At 51.3% G+C, this 19,956-nt stretch overlaps 1 protein-coding gene across 3 annotated transcripts; it reads right to left on the reverse strand.

Annotated features, from left to right (window-relative positions):
- Positions 1-3,689: 3,689 nt before the first annotated feature.
- Positions 3,690-18,622, reverse strand: LOC130199094 (protein-serine O-palmitoleoyltransferase porcupine-like). Of its 3 annotated transcripts, none has more exons than XM_056422314.1 (13): positions 18,557-18,622; positions 15,483-15,625; positions 12,606-12,798; positions 12,137-12,180; positions 11,730-11,911; positions 11,535-11,665; positions 7,350-7,475; positions 7,184-7,284; positions 5,717-5,793; positions 5,582-5,645; positions 5,401-5,486; positions 5,104-5,214; positions 3,690-4,594 (listed from the first exon to the last, which is right to left on the reverse strand). In XM_056422314.1, exons 2-13 carry the CDS (start codon positions 15,616-15,618, stop codon positions 4,493-4,495), a joined length of 1,353 nt encoding a protein of 450 aa, XP_056278289.1. In that variant the 5' UTR covers positions 15,619-15,625; positions 18,557-18,622; the 3' UTR covers positions 3,690-4,492. The 3 variants fall into 3 exon arrangements, with proteins under 3 accessions (XP_056278289.1, XP_056278288.1, XP_056278290.1); XM_056422313.1 differs by lacking the exon at positions 18,557-18,622 and adding an exon at positions 18,465-18,550; XM_056422315.1 differs by lacking the exon at positions 18,557-18,622 and adding an exon at positions 15,745-15,758.
- Between the last annotated feature and the right edge of the window lie 1,334 nt (positions 18,623-19,956).

A 19,956-nucleotide genomic window follows, 5' to 3' on the forward strand; every position in this document is an offset into this window, starting at 1 on the left:
GTTCCTCATGTTCCTGTTCTAAATGTTCCTGTTCTAAATGTTCCTCATGTTCGTGTTCCTCATGTTCCTGTTCTAAATGTTCCGCATGTTCCTGTTCTAAATGTTCCTCATGTTCCTGTTCTAAATGTTCCTCATGTTCATATTCTAAATGTTCCTCTTGTTCCTGTTCTAAATGTTCCTCATGTTCCTGTTCCTCATGTTCCTGTTCTAAATGTTCCTCATGTTCGTGTTCCTCATGTTCCTGTTCTAAATGTTCCGCATGTTCCTGTTCTAAATGTTCCTCATGTTCCTGTTCTAAATGTTCCTCATGTTCATGTTCTAAATGTTCCTCATGTTCATGTTCCTCATGTTCCTCATGTTCCTGTTCTAAATGTTCCTGATGTTCCTGTTCTAAATGTTTCTCATGTTCATGTTCCTGTTCCTCATGTTCCTGTTCCTCATGTTCATGTTCCTGTTCTAAATGCTCCTCATGTTCCTGTTCTGAATGTTCCTCATGTTCCTGTTCCTCATGTTCCTGTTCTAAATGTTCCTCATGTTCATGTTCCTCATGTTCCTGTTCTAAATGTTCCGCATGTTCCTGTTCTAAATGTTCCTCATGTTCCTGTTCTAAATGTTCCTCATGTTCCTGTTCTAAATGCTCCTCATGTTCCTGTTCTAAATGTTCCTCATGTTCCTGTTCTAAATGTTCGTGTTCTAAATGTTCCTCATGTTCCTGTTCTAAATGTTCGTGTTCTAAATGTTCCTCATGTTCCTGTTCTAAATGTTCCTCATGTTCATGTTCTAAATGTTCCTGTTCTAAATGTTCCTCATGTTCATGTTCTAAATGTTCCTCATGTTCCTGTTCTAAATGTTCCTCATGTTCATGTTCTTCATGTTCCTGTTCCTCATGTTCCTGTTCTAAATGTTCCTCATGTTCATGTTCCTCATGTTCCTGTTCCTCATGTTCCTGTTCTAAATGTTCCTCATGTTCCTGTTCCTCATGTTCATGTTCCTGTTCTAAATGCTCCTCATGTTCCTGTTCCTCATGTTCCTGTTCTGAATGTTCCTGTTCTAAATGTTCCTCATGTTCCTGTTCTAAATGTTCCTCATGTTCCTGTTCTAAATGTTCCTGTTCTAAATGTTCCTCATGTTCGTGTTCCTCATGTTCCTGTTCTAAATGTTCTGCATGTTCCTGTTCTAAATGTTCCTCATGTTCCTGTTCTAAATGTTCCTCATGTTCATATTCTAAATGTTCCTCATGTTCCTGTTCTAAATGTTCCTGTTCTAAATGTTCCTCATGTTCATGTTCCTCATGTTCCTGTTCTAAATGTTCCTCATGTTCCTGTTCATCATGTTCCTGTTCTAAATGTTCCTCATGTTCCTGTTCCTCATGTTCCTGTTCTAAATGTTCCTCATGTTCGTGTTCCTCATGTTCTAAATGTTCCGCATGTTCCTGTTCTAAATGTTCCTCATGTTCCTGTTCTAAATGTTCCTCATGTTCATGTTCTAAATGTTCCTCATGTTCCTCATGTTCCTCATGTTCCTGTTCTAAATGTTCCTCATGTTCCTGTTCTAAATGTTTCTCATGTTCATGTTCCTGTTCCTCATGTTCCTGTTCCTCATGTTCATGTTCCTGTTCTAAATGCTCCTCTTGTTCCTGTTCTGAATGTTCCTCATGTTCCTGTTCCTCATGTTCCTGTTCCTCATGTTCCTGTTCTAAATGTTCCTCATGTTCCTGTTCTAAATGTTCCTCATGTTCATGTTCCTCATGTTCCTGTTCTAAATGTTCTTCATGTTCGTGTTCCTCATGTTCCTGTTCTAAATGTTCCGCATGTTCCTGTTCTAAATGTTCCTCATGTTCATGTTCTAAATGTTCCTCATGTTCCTGTTCTAAATGTTCCTCATGTTCATGTTCCTCATGTTCCTGTTCTAAATGTTTCTCATGTTCATGTTCCTCATGTTCTTGTTCTAAATGTTCCTCATGTTCCTGTTCCTCATGTTCCTGTTCTAAATGTTCCTCATGTTCCTGTTCTAAATGTTCCTCATGTTCCTGTTCTAAATGTTCCTCATGTTCGTGTTCCTCATGTTCCTGTTCTAAATGTTCCGCATGTTCCTGTTCTAAATGTTCCTGTTCTAAATGTTCCTCATGTTCATATTCTAAATGTTCCTCTTGTTCCTGTTCTAAATGTTCCTCATGTTCCTGTTCTAAATGTTCCTCATGTTCCTGTTCTAAATGTTTCTCATGTTCCTGTTCCTCATGTTCTTGTTCTAAATGCTCCTCATGTTCCTGTTCTAAATGTTCCTCATGTTCCTGTTCTAAATGTTCCTCATGTTCGTGTTCTAAATGTTTCTCATGTTCATGTTCCTCATGTTCCTGTTCCTCATGTTCATGTTCTAAATGCTCCTCATGTTCCTGTTCTGAATGTTCCTCATGTTCCTGTTCCTCATGTTCCTGTTCTAAATGTTCCTCATGTTCCTGTTCCTCATGTTCCTGTTCTAAATGTTCCTCATGTTCGTGTTCCTCATGTTCCTGTTCTAAATGTTCTGCATGTTCCTGTTCTAAATGTTCCTCATGTTCATGTTCTAAATGTTCCTCATGTTCCTGTTCTAAATTTTCCTCATGTTCCTGTTCCTCATGTTCATGTTCTAAATGTTCCTCATGTTCCTGTTCCTCATGTTCCTGTTCTAAATGTTCCTCATGTTCCTGTTCTAAATGTTCCTCATGTTCGTGTTCCTCATGTTCCTGTTCTAAATGTTCCGCATGTTCCTGTTCTAAATGTTCCTCATGTTCATATTCTAAATGTTCCTCTTGTTCCTGTTCTAAATGTTCCTCATGTTCCTCATGTTCCTGTTCTAAATGTTTCTCATGTTCCTGTTCATCATGTTCTTGTTCTAAATGTTCCTCATGTTCCTGTTCTAAATGTTCCTCATGTTCCTGTACTAAATGTTCCTCATGTTCATGTTCCTCATGTTCCTGTTCTAAATGTTCCTCATGTTCCTGTTCTAAATGTTCTAAATGTTCCTCATGTTCGTGTTCTAAATGTTCGTTATAAATGTTCCTCATGTTCTAAATGTTCCTCATGTTCCTGTTCTAAATGTTCCTCATGTTCATGTTCCTCATGTTCCCATTCCTCATGTTCCTGTTCTAAATGTTCCTCATGTTCCTGTTCTAAATGCTCCTCATGTTCCTGTTCTAAATGTTCCTCATGTTCCCGTTCCTCATGTTCCTGTTCTAAATGTTCCTCATCCTCATGTTCCCGTTCCTCATGTTCCTGTTCTAAATGTTCCTGTTCCTCATGTTCCTGTTCTAAATGCTCATGTTCCTGTTCTAAATGTTCCTCATGTTCCTGTTCCTCATGTTCCTGTTCCACATGTTCCTGTTCCTCATGTTCCTGTTCTAAATGTTCCTCATGTTCCTGTTCTAAATGTTCATGTTCCCGTTCCTCATGTTCCTGTTCTAAATGTTCATGTTCCTGTTCTAAATGCTCCTCATGTTCCAGTTCTAAATGTTCATGTTCCTCATGTTCCTGTTCTAAATGTTCCTCATGTTCCTGTTCTAAATGTTCATGTTCTAAATGATCCTCATGTTCCTGTTCTAAATGTTCCGCATGTTCCTGTTCTAAATGTTCCTCATGTTCCTGTTCTAAATGTTCCTCATGTTCCTGTTATAAATGCTCCTCATGTTCCTCATGAAGAAGACAACCCAGAGCTCAGTTACAGAACTTTTTTACATTTATAGAAAAAGTAGAAAAACATCAAAGCATCAAAATCATTGAGTTGTAACAGAAGAACATGAGAACAGTTCTGGACCCTTAAACATAAAGAGGAGAACACGTGAGGAATGTTCTGGACCAGCAGCCGGACAATGGAGCGGACCTCCAGGAGGTCTTGATGGTCCTCCAGGAGGTCCTGATGGTCCTCCAGGAGGTCCTGATGGTCTTGATGGTCCTCCAGGAGGTCCTGATGGTCCTCCAGGAGGTCCTGATGGTCTTGATGGTCCTTCAGAAGGTCCTGATGGTCCTTCAGGAGGTCCTGATGGTCCTTCAGAAGGCCCTGATGGTCCTCCAGGAGGTCTTGATGGTCCTCCAGGATGTCCTGATGGTCCTTCAGGAGGCCCTGATGGTCTTGATGGTCCTTCAGGAGGTCCTGATGGTCTTGATGGTCCTCCAGGATGTCTTGATGGTCCTCCAGGAGGTCTTGATGGTCCTGATGGTCCTCCAGGAGGTCCTGATGGTCCTTCAGGAGGTCCTGATGGTCCTTCAGGAGGTCTTGATGGTCCTCCAGGAGGTCCTGATTGTCTTGATGGTCCTCCAGGAGGTCTTGATGGTCCTTCAGGAGGTCCTGATGGTCCTCCAGGAGCTGAACCGAGTCCTCCTGTCTTTAACGGCTCCTTCAGACATGGAGGCGTGTCCTCACTCCGTGTTCACGTGTCAAGCAGCACATGCGTGTGAAGACCACCTCGGCCCTCTGGAGCAGGTCCTCGTCCCGCTGGAGGACCTCCGTTGTGATGACATCACTGGATCAGCCGGTAGAAGACCCAGCAGGCCAGCACCACCCAGTGGCCCGCCCAGTTCAGCTCGGACCACCTGTGGATGGTGTGGAGGGCCGCGTAACCCTGGAAACAGACAGGTGACCCGTCAGGGTGTCACATCGTGGCTCTTAAAGGGCCGGTGGAACTCAAACGTATAAACTACTGTGAAATAACTCTTTGCATTTAATTCATTGGAGTGTAGAAACATTAGACGAAGAACATTTCTCTAATATTACAACAAATAAATTTAGTTTGAAACCTTCAAAATAAAAGCACATGATATTTTTCTTCAATTTCTTAAAAAAAAAGAGATCACATTCACACATGAGGTGAGGCGTGCCTCGTGTTTGACCCCAGAGCATTGCAGCGTCTCATGTGGAGCAGCTATGAGCTCTGGAACAATGGAGAACCCTTCAGAGCCTCATGTCCTACTCACCGCCCTCTGCTTCCAGAACACACCTTTACTTCTGTTGATCTCAGTCAATTAAACGCCACTTCATGCAGAAGTTTCAAAATAAAAGCCTCCCAGCTCCCCGTGTGCTGCTCTACATCTGGTGTGTTCTCCTGAGGCTCGGTCCTCCAGGTGCTCTCACCTCCTCTACTTCCTGTTCATCCACTCCAGGGTCGAACATGGAGCCCAGGTAGGTGAGCTGGAAGATGGCCAGGAGGCTGAAGACCAGGTTCAGCAACGAGACCCAATACTCCTGAAGACCAGAAGAAGATCAGCTCATGCTCCTAAACCCTGGAGGAGGGACGCAAGAACCCTGGACACCTGGTTCAGGTGTGCTCCAGGACCCTGTGACATCACCGGTCCAGGTGTGCTCCAGGACCCTGTGACATCACCGGTCCAGGTGTGCTCCAGGACCCTGTGACATCACTCAGCTCTGTACCTTCTTGTGCTGGTGGCTGCAGTCGGAGGAACACGGCCTGGACAGGATGCAGGCGCTGAAGATGGAGGCCAGCTTCTTCCTCAGGACTGAGGAGGAGAACCAGACCCGTTGACCCAGAGAACCAATAATACTACACACAGGAACCCAGAGAACCACACATAGTACAGAGGAAGGTTCCTACCGTGTTCCACGTAGGTGATGAAGCCCAGCGACAGCAGCACGGCCCCCAGGTGGAAGCTCAGGCCCTGAAGACGACACACAGGTAAACCTTACTTCACCTGAGAGGTCAGAGGTCACAGGGTGTCGGGTTACTGACGTGCAGCAAGGCGCTGGCGGTGTACGTGACCAGGATGGCGGGGAAGGTCCCGAGCTTCATGGCGTTCTTGAAGGCGTCTGAAGAGCAGAGGAACACATCGTCACTGTAGATACAGAGTGAGGAGACGAGACGAGGGGAGAGGAGAGGACGAGAGGAGACGAGAGGAGAGGAGACGAGAGGAGGGGAGGGGACGAGAGGGGGGAGAGGAGAGGAGACGAGAGGGGGGAGAGGAGAGGACGAGAGGAGAGGAGACGAGAGGAGAGGAGGGGACGAGAGGAGGAGGAGAGGAGACGAGAGGAGGGGGGGAGAGGAGAGGACGAGAGGAGAGGAGAGGAGGGGAGGGGACGAGAGGAGGGGAGGAGAGGACGAGAGTAGAGGACAGGAGACGAGGGGACGAGAGGAGAGGAGGGGGGGAGAGGAGAGGACGAGAGGAGAGGAGACGAGAGGAGAGGAGAGGAGACGAGAGGAGGGGGGAGAGGAGAGGACGAGAGTAGAGGAGACGAGAGGAGGGGAGGGGACGAGAGGAGAGGAGGGGGGAGAGGAGAGGACGAGAGGAGAGGAGGGGAGGGGACGAGAGGAGAGGAGAGAGGAGGGAGAGAGGAGGGAGGGAGAGGAGAGAGAGGAGAGGAGGAGGAGGAGAGGACGAGAGGACGAGAGGAGAGGAGGAGAGGAGACGAGAGGAGACGAGGAGAGGAGACGAGAGGAGGGGACGAGAGGAGAGGAGACGAGAGGAGAGGAGAGGAGACGAGAGGAGGGGAGAGGAGACGAGAGGAGGGACGAGAGGAGAGGAGAGGACGAGAGGAGAGGAGAGGAGACGAGAGGACGAGAGGAGACTAGAGGAGAGGACGAGAAGAGGGGACGAGAGGAGAGGAGACGAGGGGAGAGGAGACGAGAGGAGGGGACGAGGGGAGAGAGAGGAGAGAGGAGAGAGGAGGAGGAGAGAGGAGACCGAGAGGAGAGGAGACTAGAAGAGAGGACGAGAAGAGGACCGAGGAGAGGAGAGAGAGGAGGAGGGACTAGAGGAGGGAGGAGGAGAGGAGATGAGAGGAGAGGAGGAGAGGAGGGACCTAGAGAGAGAGGAGAGGAGAGAGGACGAGGAGGGAGAGGAGAGGAGGAGGAGGAGAGGAGAGAGAGGAGGAGGAGGAGGGAGAGAGGAGAGGAGAGGAGGGGAGGGGACGAGAGGAGAGGAGGGGACGAGAGGAGAGGAGAGGAGGAGGAGGACGAGAGGAGGAGAGGAGGAGAGGAGGGACGAGGAGAGAGAGGAGGAGGGAACGAGAGGAGAGGAGACGAGGAGAGGAGACGAGGGGAGGGACGAGAGGAGGAGGACGAGAGGAGAGGAGAGGAGAGGAGAGGAGGGGAGAGGAGAGGACGAGAGGAGGGGAGGGGACGAGAGGAGACGAGAGGAGGGGAGGGGACGAGGGGACGAGAGGAGAGGAGAGGACGAGAGGAGAGGAGTGTGAGGCGTACAGGTCTTCAGCCACTGGGACATGGGGACGTTCCAGGACGTCACCACCAGCACCATGGAGCGGGGCAGCTCCACCGCCAGGGGCCGCACCACGCTCAGGTCCCTGAGGGGACAGAGACAGTGTGAGGGCCCGTCCACCAGCCCCCACCCTGTGACCCCCCCCCTCACCACCGGACGTGGCCCTTCTCCTCCGTGGCTCCGGCTCCAGCCAGCATGCTGCTGCCTTCACTGAGGTGACCCACGAAGTAGTTACTGAAGTGGAAGGACACGGCGTTCTCATACGCATGCAGCCACCTGCACACACACACACACACACACACACACACACACACACACACACACACACACACACACACACACACACACACACACACACACACACACACACACACACACACACACACACACACACACACACACACACACACACACACACACACACACAATAGAGTTATTCTCACTGTTCTCCCGAGAACAAGCCGTACCTTCCTCAAGCGTCTCTCGGCAGCAGGGAGAGGAAGACAAGGAGTTGATGAAGACCTCTAGAGGAGGCACTCTCTAGTGGAGGCGACCTCTGAGGAGGCGTACTTAGAGGAGGCGACTCTGAGGAGGCGTACCTCGTGGAGGCGCACTCTAGTGGAGGCGTACTCTAGAGGAGGCGCACTCAGTGGAGGCGCACCTCTAGGAGGCGTACTCAGAGGAGGCACTCTAGTGGAGGCGCACTCTAGAGGAGGCGTACCTCTAGTGGAGGCGCACTCTAGAGGAGGCGCACCTCTAGAGGAGGCGACTCTGGAGGCGCACTTAGAGGAGGCGTACTCTGAGGAGGCGACTCCTGAGGAGGCGCACTCTAGTGGAGGCGCACTTCAGAGGAGGCGACTCTAGTGGAGGCGCACTTGAGGCGCACTGTGGAGGCGCACTCTCGAGGAGGCGTACCTCTCGAGGAGGCGACTCTCGAGGAGGCGCACTCTAGTGGAGGCGCACTCAGAGGAGGCGCACTTCTGAGGAGGCGCACTCTCTGGAGGCGCACTTCAGAGGAGGCGTACCTCAGAGGAGGCGCACTCAGAGGAGGCGCACTCTCAGTGGAGGCGCACTCAGAGGAGGCGCACTTCAGTGGAGGCGCACTCTCAGAGGCGTACCTCTGGGAGGCGCACTCTCGTGGAGGCGTACCTCGAGGAGGCGCACTCAGAGGAGGCGACTCTAGTGGAGGCGCACTTCGAGGAGGCGCACTCTAGAGGAGGCGCACTTCAGAGGAGGCGACTCTCGGGAGGCGCACTCTAGAGGAGGCGCACTCTAGTGGAGGCGCACTTCAGAGGAGGCGCACTCGTGGAGGCGCACTCTGTGGAGGCGCACTTCTGGGAGGCGCACTCTAGAGGAGGCGTACTCAGAGGAGGCGCACTCTCAGGAGGCGCACTCTAGAGGAGGCGCACTCAGAGGAGGCGACTCTCGGGAGGCGCACTCTAGTGGAGGCGCACTCAGAGGAGGCGCACTCTCGAGGAGGCGTACCTCTGAGGAGGCGCACTCTAGTGGAGGCGCACTCTAGAGGAGGCGTACCTCTGTGGAGGCGTACCTCTAGTGGAGGCGTACTCTAGAGGAGGCGCACTCTGAGGAGGCGCACTCTCGAGGAGGCGTACTTCAGTGGAGGCGCACTCTCAGAGGAGGCGCACCTCTGAGGAGGCGCACTCTGTGGAGGCGCACTTCAGAGGAGGCGCACTCAGAGGAGGCGCACTCTAGTGGAGGCGCACTCAGAGGAGGCGTACTCTAGAGGAGGCGCACTCTCAGAGGAGGCGACTTCAGAGGAGGCGCACTCTAGAGGAGGCGCACTTCAGAGGAGGCGCACTCGTGGAGGCGCACTTCTAGTGGAGGCGCACTCTGAGGAGGCGCACTCTAGAGGAGGCGCACTTCCTCGAGGAGGCGACTCAGTGGAGGCGCACTCTCAGAGGAGGCGCACCTCAGTGGAGGCGCACTCTAGAGGAGGCGTACTTCAGAGGAGGCGTACCTCTAGTGGAGGCGCACTCTAGAGGAGGCGTACCTCTAGAGGAGGCGCACTCTAGAGGAGGCGTACCTCTAGAGGAGGCGTACCTCTCGAGGAGGCGTACCTCTAGTGGAGGCGTACCTCTCGAGGAGGCGTACCTCTAGAGGAGGCGTACCTCTAGTGGAGGCGTACCTCTCGAGGAGGCGTACCTCTCGAGGAGGCGTACCTCTAGTGGAGGCGTACCTCTCGAGGAGGCGTACCTCTAGAGGAGGCGCACTCTAGGGAGGCGCACTCTCAGAGGAGGCGTACCTCTAGTGGAGGCGTACCTCTCGTGGAGGCGTACCTCCTGAGGAGGCGTACTCTAGTGGAGGCGCACTCTCGAGGAGGCGACTCTAGAGGAGGCGCACTTCAGTGGAGGCGTACTCTCCAGAGGAGGCGACCTCTAGGAGGCGCACTCTGGAGGCGACTCAGAGGAGGCGCACCTCAGTGGAGGCGTACCTCTCGAGGAGGCGTACCTCTAGAGGAGGCGTACCTCTAGTGGAGGCGTACCTCTCGAGGAGGCGTACCTCTAGTGGAGGCGTACCTCTCGAGGAGGCGTACTTCAGAGGAGGCGACTCTAGTGGAGGCGCACCTCTCGAGGAGGCGCACTCAGAGGAGGCGTACTCTAGAGGAGGCGCACTCGTGGAGGCGCACTCGTGGAGGCGCACTCAGTGGAGGCGCACTCAGAGGAGGCGTACTCTCGAGGAGGCGTACTCAGTGGAGGCGCACTTCAGAGGAGGCGCACCTCTGGGAGGCGTACCTCTAGAGGAGGCGTACCTCTAGAGGAGGCGTACCTCTAGTGGAGGCGTACCTCTAGAGGAGGCGTACCTCTAGAGGAGGCGTACCTCTCGTGGAGGCGTACCTCTAGTGGAGGCGTACCTCTAGAGGAGGCGTACCTCTCGAGGAGGCGTACCTCTCGAGGAGGCGTACCTCTAGTGGAGGCGTACCTCTAGAGGAGGCGTACCTCTCGAGGAGGCGTACCTCTAGAGGAGGCGTACCTCTCGAGGAGGCGTACCTCTAGTGGAGGCGTACCTCTAGAGGAGGCGTACCTCTCGAGGAGGCGTACCTCTAGTGGAGGCGTACCTCTAGAGGAGGCGTACCTCTAGTGGAGGCGTACCTCTAGTGGAGGCGCACTCAGAGGAGGCGCACCTCAGTGGAGGCGCACTCTAGTGGAGGCGCACCTCTGGGAGGCGCACTCTCGTGGAGGCGTACCTCTAGAGGAGGCGACTCTCAGAGGAGGCGACTCTAGTGGAGGCGTACTCTCGAGGAGGCGTACCTCTAGAGGAGGCGACTCTGAGGAGGCGTACCTCTAGAGGAGGCGCACTCGTGGAGGCGTACTCTCGTGGAGGCGCACTCTAGTGGAGGCGTACCTCTAGAGGAGGCGTACCTCGTGGAGGCGCACTCTCAGTGGAGGCGCACTCAGAGGACGCGTACTTCAGTGGAGGCGCACCTCTGTGGAGGCGCACTCTAGAGGAGGCGTACCTCTCGAGGAGGCGTGCCTCTAGTGGAGGCGCACTCAGAGGAGGCGACTAGAGAGCCTCTAGGAGGCGTACCTCTAGTGGAGGCGCACTCTAGTGGAGGCGCACTCAGAGGAGGCGACTTCAGAGGAGGCGACTCTAGTGGAGGCGCACTTCAGAGGAGGCGTACTCTCGAGGAGGCGCACCTCTAGTGGAGGCGTACTCTCGAGGAGGCGACTCTCGAGGAGGCGACTCTAGTGGAGGCGCACCTCAGAGGAGGCGACTCAGAGGAGGCGACTCTCGAGGAGGCGTACTCTGAGGAGGCGACCTCAGTGGAGGCGCACCTCAGAGGAGGCGTACCTCAGTGGAGGCGCACTCTAGTGGAGGCGCACCTCAGAGGAGGCGCACTCTCGTGGAGGCGTACCTCTCGTGGAGGCGTACCTCTCGTGGAGGCGTACCTCTCGAGGAGGCGTACCTCTAGAGGAGGCGCACTTCAGTGGAGGCGCATCTCCCGGAGGCGTACCTCTGAGGAGGCGTACTCTGGTGGAGGCGCACTCTCGAGGAGGCGTACTCAGTGGAGGCGCCTCTCGAGGAGGCGTACCTCTAGAGGAGGCGCACTCTAGTGGAGGCGTACCTCTCGAGGAGGCGTACCTCTAGAGGAGGCGTACCTCTAGTGGAGGCGTACCTCTAGTGGAGGCGTACCTCTCGAGGAGGCGTACCTCTCGAGGAGGCGTACCTCTAGTGGAGGCGTACCTCTAGTGGAGGCGTGCTTCAGAGGAGGCGACTCTAGTGGAGGCGCACTCTGGTGGAGGCGTACCTCTCGAGGAGGCGTACCTCTCGAGGAGGCGTACCTCTAGTGGAGGCGTACCTCTAGTGGAGGCGTACCTCTGCGTGACGGCGTTCCCGTAGACGGGGATCAGCAGGGGGAAGAGGTACGGGGCCACGCAGGTGGAGACCAGCAGGCACAGCTGGCTCCTCAGCAGGCGGAGGGAGCAGCTGCGCAGCCACAGCCAGCTCTGAGGAACACAGCATCAGCACCGCGGGAGGAGCAGCCGAGCACGTTGCCGGACTCACGCTCACCAGCCGCTCGCCCTCCACGGCGCTCCGATAGGTGGAGAAGCTGATCCACGGGCCGAACACCACGGTGCCCACGAAGAGGACGTAGCCCAGGAACTCGGCCGGGGAGGGCAGGCGGCCCACGGTCCTCCGGTCCAGGTCGAAGGCCAGAGAGATGGCCTTCATGGCCACCACCATCTGGGAGCCTGGGGGGGGGGCATCTCCTGCTGAACCGCTCCATGATATATATTCCTAACACTGATGTCTATTCCTGAATATCGACGTATTGAATGCAGTTAAGATGAAGTTATTGTTATTATATCTTCTTCACAGCTGAAAACTTCTTGTTCCACAACCTTTCTGTGGCAGCACATTGTAGAAGTTAAGATCAAGAGAAAACACTCCCTCAAAGCCAGTTCAGGAACGTTTACCTCTTATTTTATGCCAGGTCACCTTGTCGATCAAATGTAGCTCCCTGAAATCAAGAACATTATATTATCATTGTGACATTTTAGAAATGTGCACAGTTATTCATCTGCGTGGGTAAATTCTTCTCTGCATTGACGTCTTTCAATCACGGTTCAATCCCCGCCCGAGCCGGTGTGCCCTTGAGCAAGGCACTCAGCCCGAGTGTCTCCCTGTAGCTGCTCTACGGTGTGTGAGTGTAACATGATGGAAGTGGCTTTGGATAGAACCCTCAGCTAAATGATGTGTGATGTAATCCTTTATTATTAAGGAGCATTTAACCCATCCTTAGTTATTAACTGGGGGTTCAGTGCCTTGCTCAAGGACACTTCAACATGAACTCTGGGGAGAGCGGGGAACGACCACTCTGCCCCATGAGCGGGTTTGAGTCCAGGTCGGTTCCTAAGTGAAAGCTCCATTAACTCGCTTCCTCACCCGACGAGGAGGTAGACGAGGACCACCGCGGAGAGGAAGAGGCCTCTGCTGCTGGAGCGCCGGCCGAGCAGCAGCACGAGGTAGCACAGCGCGCTGAGCGCCAGCACCCACAGCATGTGCAGCTCGAAGAACAGGAAGAGGGCGTAGGCGCCCGTCACCGCGGACACGGCGTGCTTCACAGTGGACACGCCCCCTGGGGAACACAGGGACGGATTATTACTGCCTAATAGTCTTATTACTGCATAATAGTCTTATTATTGCATAATAGTGTTATTATTGCATAATAGTCTTATTACTGCATAATAGTCTTATTACTGCATAATAGTCTTATTACTGCATAATAGTCTTATTATTGCATAAGTCTTATTATTGCATAAGTCTTATTATTGCATAATAGTCTTATTACTGCCTAATAGTCTTATTACTGCATAAGTCTTATTACTGCATAATAGTCTTATTATTGCATAATAGTGTTATTATTGCATAATAGTCTTATTATTGCATAATAGTCTTATTACTGCATAATAGTCTTATTATTGCATAAGTCTTATTATTACTGCATAATAGTCTTATTACTGCATAATAGTCTTATTACTGCATAATAGTCTTATTACTGCATAATAGTCTTATTATTGCATAAGTCTTATTATTGCATAATAGTCTTATTACTGCCATATAGACTTATTACTGCATAATAGTCTTATTACTGCATAATAGTCTTATTTTTGCATAATAGTCTTATTATTGCATAATAGTCTTATTATTGCATAATAGTCTTATTACTGCATAATAGTCTTATTACTGCATAATAGTCTTATTATTGCCTAATAGTCTTATTACTGCATAATAGTCTTATTACTGCATAATAGTCTTATTACTACCATATAGACTTATTACTGCATAATAGTCTTATTACTGAGACAGGTTAGTCATTTTGACACAGGGGACACAGGACTGGTGCACAGGGTGGAGCACAGGGGGGAGGACAGGGTGGAGCACAGGGGGAGGACAGGGTGGAGCACAGGGGGAGGACAGGGTGGAGCACAGGGGGGAGGACAGAGTGGAGCATAGGGTGGAGCACAGGGGGGAGGACAGGGTGGAGGACAGGTGGGCACAGGTGGACACAGGGTGGAGCATAGGGTGGAGCACAGGGGGGAGGACAGGGTGGAGGACAGGGTGGAGCACAGGGGGGAGGACATGGGGGAGGACAGGGTGGAGCACAGGGTGGAGCACAGGGGGGAGGACAGGGTGGAGGACAGGGGGAGCACAGGGTGGAGCACAGGGGGAGGACAGGTGGGAGGACAGGTGGACATGGACAGGGGACAGGGTGGAGCACAGGTGAGGACAGGTGGGGACAGGGTGGAGCACAGGAGGACACAGGGAGGACAGGGTGGAGCACAGGGTGGAGCACAGGGTGACAAGAGGAGGACAGGGGGAGGACAGGGTGGAGCACAGGGGGGAGGACAGGGACAGGGGAGGACAGGGGTGGAGGACAGGTGACACAGGGTGGAGGACATGGGGGAGGACAGGGTGGAGCATAGGGTGGAGCACAGGGGGGAGGACAGGGTGACACAGGGGAGGAGACATGGAGGACAAGGGTGGAGCACAGGGTGGAACAGGAGAGCACAGGTGGAGGACAGGGTGAGCACAGGGTGGACATGGGGAGGACAGGAGACAGGGTGGACAGGGAGACAGGGGTGGAGCATAGGGTGGAGCACAGGGTGGAGCACAGGGTGGAGCATAGGGTGGAGCACAGGGAGGACAGGGTGACACAGGGTGGAGCACAGGGTGGAGCATAGGGTGGAGCACAGGGTGGAGCACAGGGTGGAGCACAGGGGGGAGGACAGGGTGGAGCACATGGTGGAGCACAGGGTGGAGGACAGGGTGGACACAGGGTGACACAGGGGAGGACAGGGTGGAGCACAGGGGACACAGGGTGACAGGGTGGAGCACAGGGGGGACAGGGTGGAGCACAGGTGAGCACAGGGTGGAGCACAGGTGACAGGGTGGAGGACAGGGTGGAGCACAGGTGGAGGGACACAGGGGTGAACAGGGACACAGGGTGACATGAGACAGGGACACAGGGTGACAGAGGACAGGGGAGGACAGGGTGGACACAGGGGAGGACAGGTGACACAGGGGAGACAGGGTGGAGCACAGGTGGACACAGGGTGACAGGGTGACAGGTGGAGCACAGGGGAGGACAGGGTGGACAACAGGGGGAGGACACAGGGGTGGACACAGGGTGGACATGGTGAGCACAGGGTGACAGGGTGGAGGACATGGTGGAGGACAGGGTGGAGCACAGGGTGGAGGACATGGGGGAGGACAGGGTGGAGCATGGTGGAGGACAGGGTGACACAGGGTGGAGCACAGGGGAGGACAGGGTGACCATGGACAGGGGGACACAGGGTGGAGCACAGGGTGGAGCAGGGTGGACACAGGGTGGAACAGGGTGGAGGACAGGGTGGAGCACAGGGTGGAGCACAGGGTGGAGCACAGGGTGGAGCACAGGGGGGAGGACAGGGTGGAGCACAGGGTGGAGCACAGGGTGGAGCACAGGGGGGAGGACAGGGGGAGCACAGGGTGGAGGACAGGGGGAGGACAGGGTGGAGCATAGGGTGGAGCACAGGGTGGAGCACAGGGGGAGGACAGGGTGGAGCACAGGGGGGAGGACAGGGTGGAGCACAGGGTGGAGCACAGGGTGGAGCACAGGGTGGAGCACAGGGTGGAGCACAGGGTGGAGGACAGGGTGGAGCACATGGTGGAGCATAGGGTGGAGCACAGGGGGGAGGACAGGGTGGAGCACAGGGTGGAGCATAGGGTGGAGGGGCGTGGACATGAACCCCTGGACAGACCTCCTGTGGAGGAGCTCACCCAGTCTGAAGCAGAGTCTGCAGAGCAGGCAGAGCAGCAGCAGCCTCCAGACCTGCTGGACCCCCTGCTGGACGGTACTGGTACCACAGCTCTCAGCCAGCTGCTGCAACACCAACAGTCTGCTGGACATGTCCATCCTGCAGCTGCAGCCACACACACACACACACACACACACACACACACACACACACACACACACACACACAATTGAATTAACCCTTCACCTTTCTAACGTAACTTTACCTCTCTAACGTAACTTCACCTCTCTAACGTAACTTTACCTCTCTAACTTTAACTCTAACGAATTTACCTCTCTAACGAATCACACCTCTAACGTAACTTCACCTCTCTAACGAATTTCACCTCTCTAACGTAACTTTACCTCTCTAACGTAACTTCACCTCTCTAACATAACTTCACCTCTAACGAACTTCACCTCTAACGTAACTTTAACTCTCTAACGTAACTTTACCTCTCTAACGTAACTTCACCTCTCTAACGTAACTTTAACTCTCTAACGTAACTTTACCTCTCTAACGTAACTTCACCTCTCTAACGTAACTTCACCTCTCTAACGTAACTTTACCTCTCTAACGTAACTTCACCTCTCTAACGTAACTTCACCTCTCTAACATAACTTCACCTCTCTAACGTAACTTCACCTCTCTAACGTAACTTCACCTCTCTAACGTAACTTTACCTCTCTAACCAGGGTGTCTACAGGAATAAACCAGTGAAATTTAAGACTTTTTAAGACTTTTTAAGACCACGTCGAAATAAAATTTAAGACCTAACTTACGATGGAAATATACATTAATCTAAATAAACTAATTCAAAGTAAACACACTGATGTCTGTTTAAAATTAACAGTATGGTGTAATGCAAAAGGATAACACAAATGTCATTGCTGTTGTAAATTATATTTATTAATAAATTTTCAGAACATTTAAGTCCCATGAACAAATGCTTATATCAAGTAAATATATTTTAAAAATACAGGCAACATAGTTCCTTTTGAACAAAAAAATCTATAAAATAACATAAATAACAATTCCAGCTGCTTTTAAAATGCAAATTCATTTACATAATAGAATGTATGTGTGTGTGGGTGAGTGAGTGTGAGTTCTCATGTCTCTATGTGATGGATGTTTGTGCACAGGTTCATGTCTACTCCTGAGCTTTTGTGAATATACTAGGAAAACAATCCTTTTCAAACTGTATTAATATAAAAACTTCCAGTTGACATTTGGTCCATTCTCCTGGAAAAAAGAAAGAAAAAAGGCAGACATTAGCCAACAGTCACCACATCTCTTATGACACCACCACTTCAGATTAATGTCAGACTGGATCAATATGAATGAATACTATTTTTACAAATTAAGCAACGTGAGCCATCCCTTGAGCCTAGTGAACACTATGGAGACATATTGACAGGTAAACACCACTCTACTTACTACCATTCTAAAACTATTTTTAATTAGTCTAATTAATGTGTAGTGCGCCTATGCATAGCTGTTATTAACTTGACACATGAGTAAAGCTTAACTATATGAAACACATACTCATATACAAGAGGATAGTTAATACATATATTTATGTTAGACTTACTGTGAGATGCTGAAGTAGGTCCTGGTGTCACGGCCCATGAGCTCCACAGGATCCTGACGGGACGTGGTCATTTCACCAATAGCACATGAAGTCCAGCTGTCTGCTCGCGCTGGTCTGGTCCAGAGTCTCGTGGAACAGAATGAAGAACACGGCGCCCTGTTGGACTTCGGTGATGAGCTCTTTGTTGCACGGCGCTGGATTTCCTCCGGTGACCTCCAGCGTTGTAGTTGACCTCGTTGCGAGCAGCGGAGCAGGAGCTAGCGGCGGAGCAGGAGCTAGCGGCGGAGCAGCAGCTAGCGGCGGAGCAGGAGCTCATGGCGAGCAGCAGCTAGCCCCGCGGGCTGCTGGCGGCCTTCGCTAGTCTCTGTGCTTCTTGCTCTACGTGAGATTCCACCGCTGGAAAGTCTCGCGACACATAACGCAGATTCAGAAGCATTTCACCGACCGTGACCAGAAACACTCGTTCTTTTCAAGCCGTTGTTGAACTTGCATCCTGCCATGTTTTCTAAAGTAGCCGATGCTTCACGTTGTAGGGGATGGGACCGAATACGCGGGGCCCCTTTAAGAGAAGGGGCGTGGCCCCGGTGACACCAGAGACGCCGCAGAGCGACCCGAGCAAAATACGGACCTGGCGGAACAGATTGCCTCATATTCATAATGACATGACACCCAAAACATTTAAGACCAATCCAATCTGAATTTAAGACTTTTTAAGACTTTTTAAGGCCTTATTTTTAGGAAAAGCAATTTAAGACTTTTTAAGACTTTTTAAGGACCCGCGGACACCCTGTCTAACGTAACTTTACCTCTCTAACGTAACTTTACCTCTCTAACGTAACTTCACCTCTCTAACGTAACTTCACCTCTCTAACGTAACTTTACCTCTCTAACGTAACTTTACCTCTCTAACGTAACTTCACCTCTCTAACGTAACTTCACCTCTCTAACGTAACTTTAACTCTCTAACGTAACTTTACCTCTCTAACGTAACTTCACCTCTCTAACGTAACTTCACCTCTCTAACGTAACTTCACCTCTCTAACGTAACTTTACCTCTCTAACGTAACTTCACCTCTCTAACGTAACTTTACCTCTCTAACGTAACTTTACCGCCTTCTCCGCGTCTCGCTCGCGCGTTACTTTATCCAGCGTCAGTTGGCTATAACTTGTCTGACGTCGTAAATATAAACACAGACGGTTCACTGCGTAACGTTAGCTGCGTTCAGGAATGTCGCTTTCTAACGTCACCGTTAAGGTGTTGACTGATTGGTGTTTACGTTCACTTAAAAATTTGATCGCGTTAGTTCTGCACAACAAATCAGCGCATTTCAGTGAAAACAACCAGGGGGGTGGGGGGCAGTTCGCCGAGGCTACCGTTAGCTCGCCCGTGTAGCACTACAGTCTGTGGAGACATGCCCTCCCGTGAGAACAGCCCGGCTGCTGCCGAGTCGCGTCCATAACGCTACCTTCTGCTCCCTCGTCGTCGTCCTCCTCTTCTTTTTATTCTTCTTCGTCTCCTTCTTGTTTAGGCCTCGCTCTTCTTCTTTACTGTTGGCTGAGAAGCCGCTCATCGGCGCATTACCGCCACCTGCTGGTGGTGTTTAACATTACATTTTTAGCATAACACGTCATTTAGCTGACTCTTATCGAAAAGCGACTTACAATCATGTTCCATAAACACACCGTAGACACAGCTACAGGGAGACACTCAGGGTTAAGTGCCTTGCTCAAGGACACACCTTCTATGGCGGGGATTGAACTGCAGCGCGAGGAGCTGACTGATCTCTCCCTGCCTGTCCAATGTGACCCTTTGTTGACATGTCTATGTTGTACTGCACAGTGTATTCAAAGACTGTGTACACAGTGAATACTCCTACTAGATAGTATTATTTTACTGTGATGTCATTCTTTCGTTATTCCCATGTCATGTTAACGAGACGTACTGAGGACATGAGATGGGATGCCATGATTAAATAAAGAGATGTGATTGTACTGTTCGAACTTACTCCTGCTGCTACTCCAGCAGGGTGAGCTGGGGGTTAGTGTTCTCTACTCATGGGTCCTGGGTTTGAATCCTGACCTGATCCTGAGATATGCTATTATACTGATACCATCACGTAAGCTGCTCTGTGTAGTACGCATGTGCATGTGTGTGTGTGTGTGTGTAGTGTACGTATGCACGTGTTTGTGTGTGTGTGTGTGTGTGTGTGAGGTCAGGTGTACGTATGTATTTGATTGTGCAACATGCTTTCCAGCAGTCATTTTAAATACCTGTACAGCGATGAAATTACAATTACTATAATATTACAGACAATAACAACAACACAAACAATCAAATGCATGTATTCTTTGATGAAGGTACCAATTATAATTAAAACAATTGTTCCTTCCTTCTTTAACTTTTTTCAGACTTTATTATTTTTGTGAACAGCTGTCACTTGTTGTTATTGGCTGATCTGTGACGAGGTGAAAAGAAGCTCTCTGATTGGCCGACATCGAGCTGACGGGCTGGAGAGTTGGTTCCAGAGATGTAGGCTTATATATATAATATCGACATCATATATATATATACTCTTGTACAGGCACGTGCACAGACATTTTGGGGGGCAGCTGCTCAAACCCAAAAAAAGGGCACCCAATGCCAACAAAAAATTCTAAAAAGAGTTGAAGCATAAGCATCAATACACTGATGATGCTGTCCTCGACCTGCGTTTCCTCTGGGAGCATCAGACCGCTAGCTTACATTTTCTTTATGAATAAAGATGAATTATTATATAGCAACAACAGTACAAGCGTTCTGATTGGCTAATGGGCGTCATGCCAGCCACGTATTGCCCTCCTCGCTGGTCTGATACGGATCCGTATT

The sequence above is a fragment of the Pseudoliparis swirei genome, chromosome 9 (assembly GCF_029220125.1).
Source record: "Pseudoliparis swirei isolate HS2019 ecotype Mariana Trench chromosome 9, NWPU_hadal_v1, whole genome shotgun sequence".
NCBI lineage: Eukaryota > Metazoa > Chordata > Actinopteri > Perciformes > Liparidae > Pseudoliparis > Pseudoliparis swirei.

What these genes read in the sequence shown, in the direction of transcription:
- LOC130199094 (XM_056422314.1), bottom strand. Translation starts at nt 15,618, where the DNA reads ATGGACATGTCCAGCAGACTGTTGGTGTTGCAGCAGCTGGCTGAGAGC. An exon ending in CTCGTCTACCTCCTCGTCGG is followed by an intron (nt 12,181 to 12,605) that starts GTGAGGAAGCGA and finishes TCTTGATTTCAG; the next exon opens with GGAGCTACATTTGATCGACA. An exon ending in CCGTGGAGGGCGAGCGGCTG is followed by an intron (nt 11,666 to 11,729) that starts GTGAGCGTGAGT and finishes TGTGTTCCTCAG; the next exon opens with AGCTGGCTGTGGCTGCGCAG.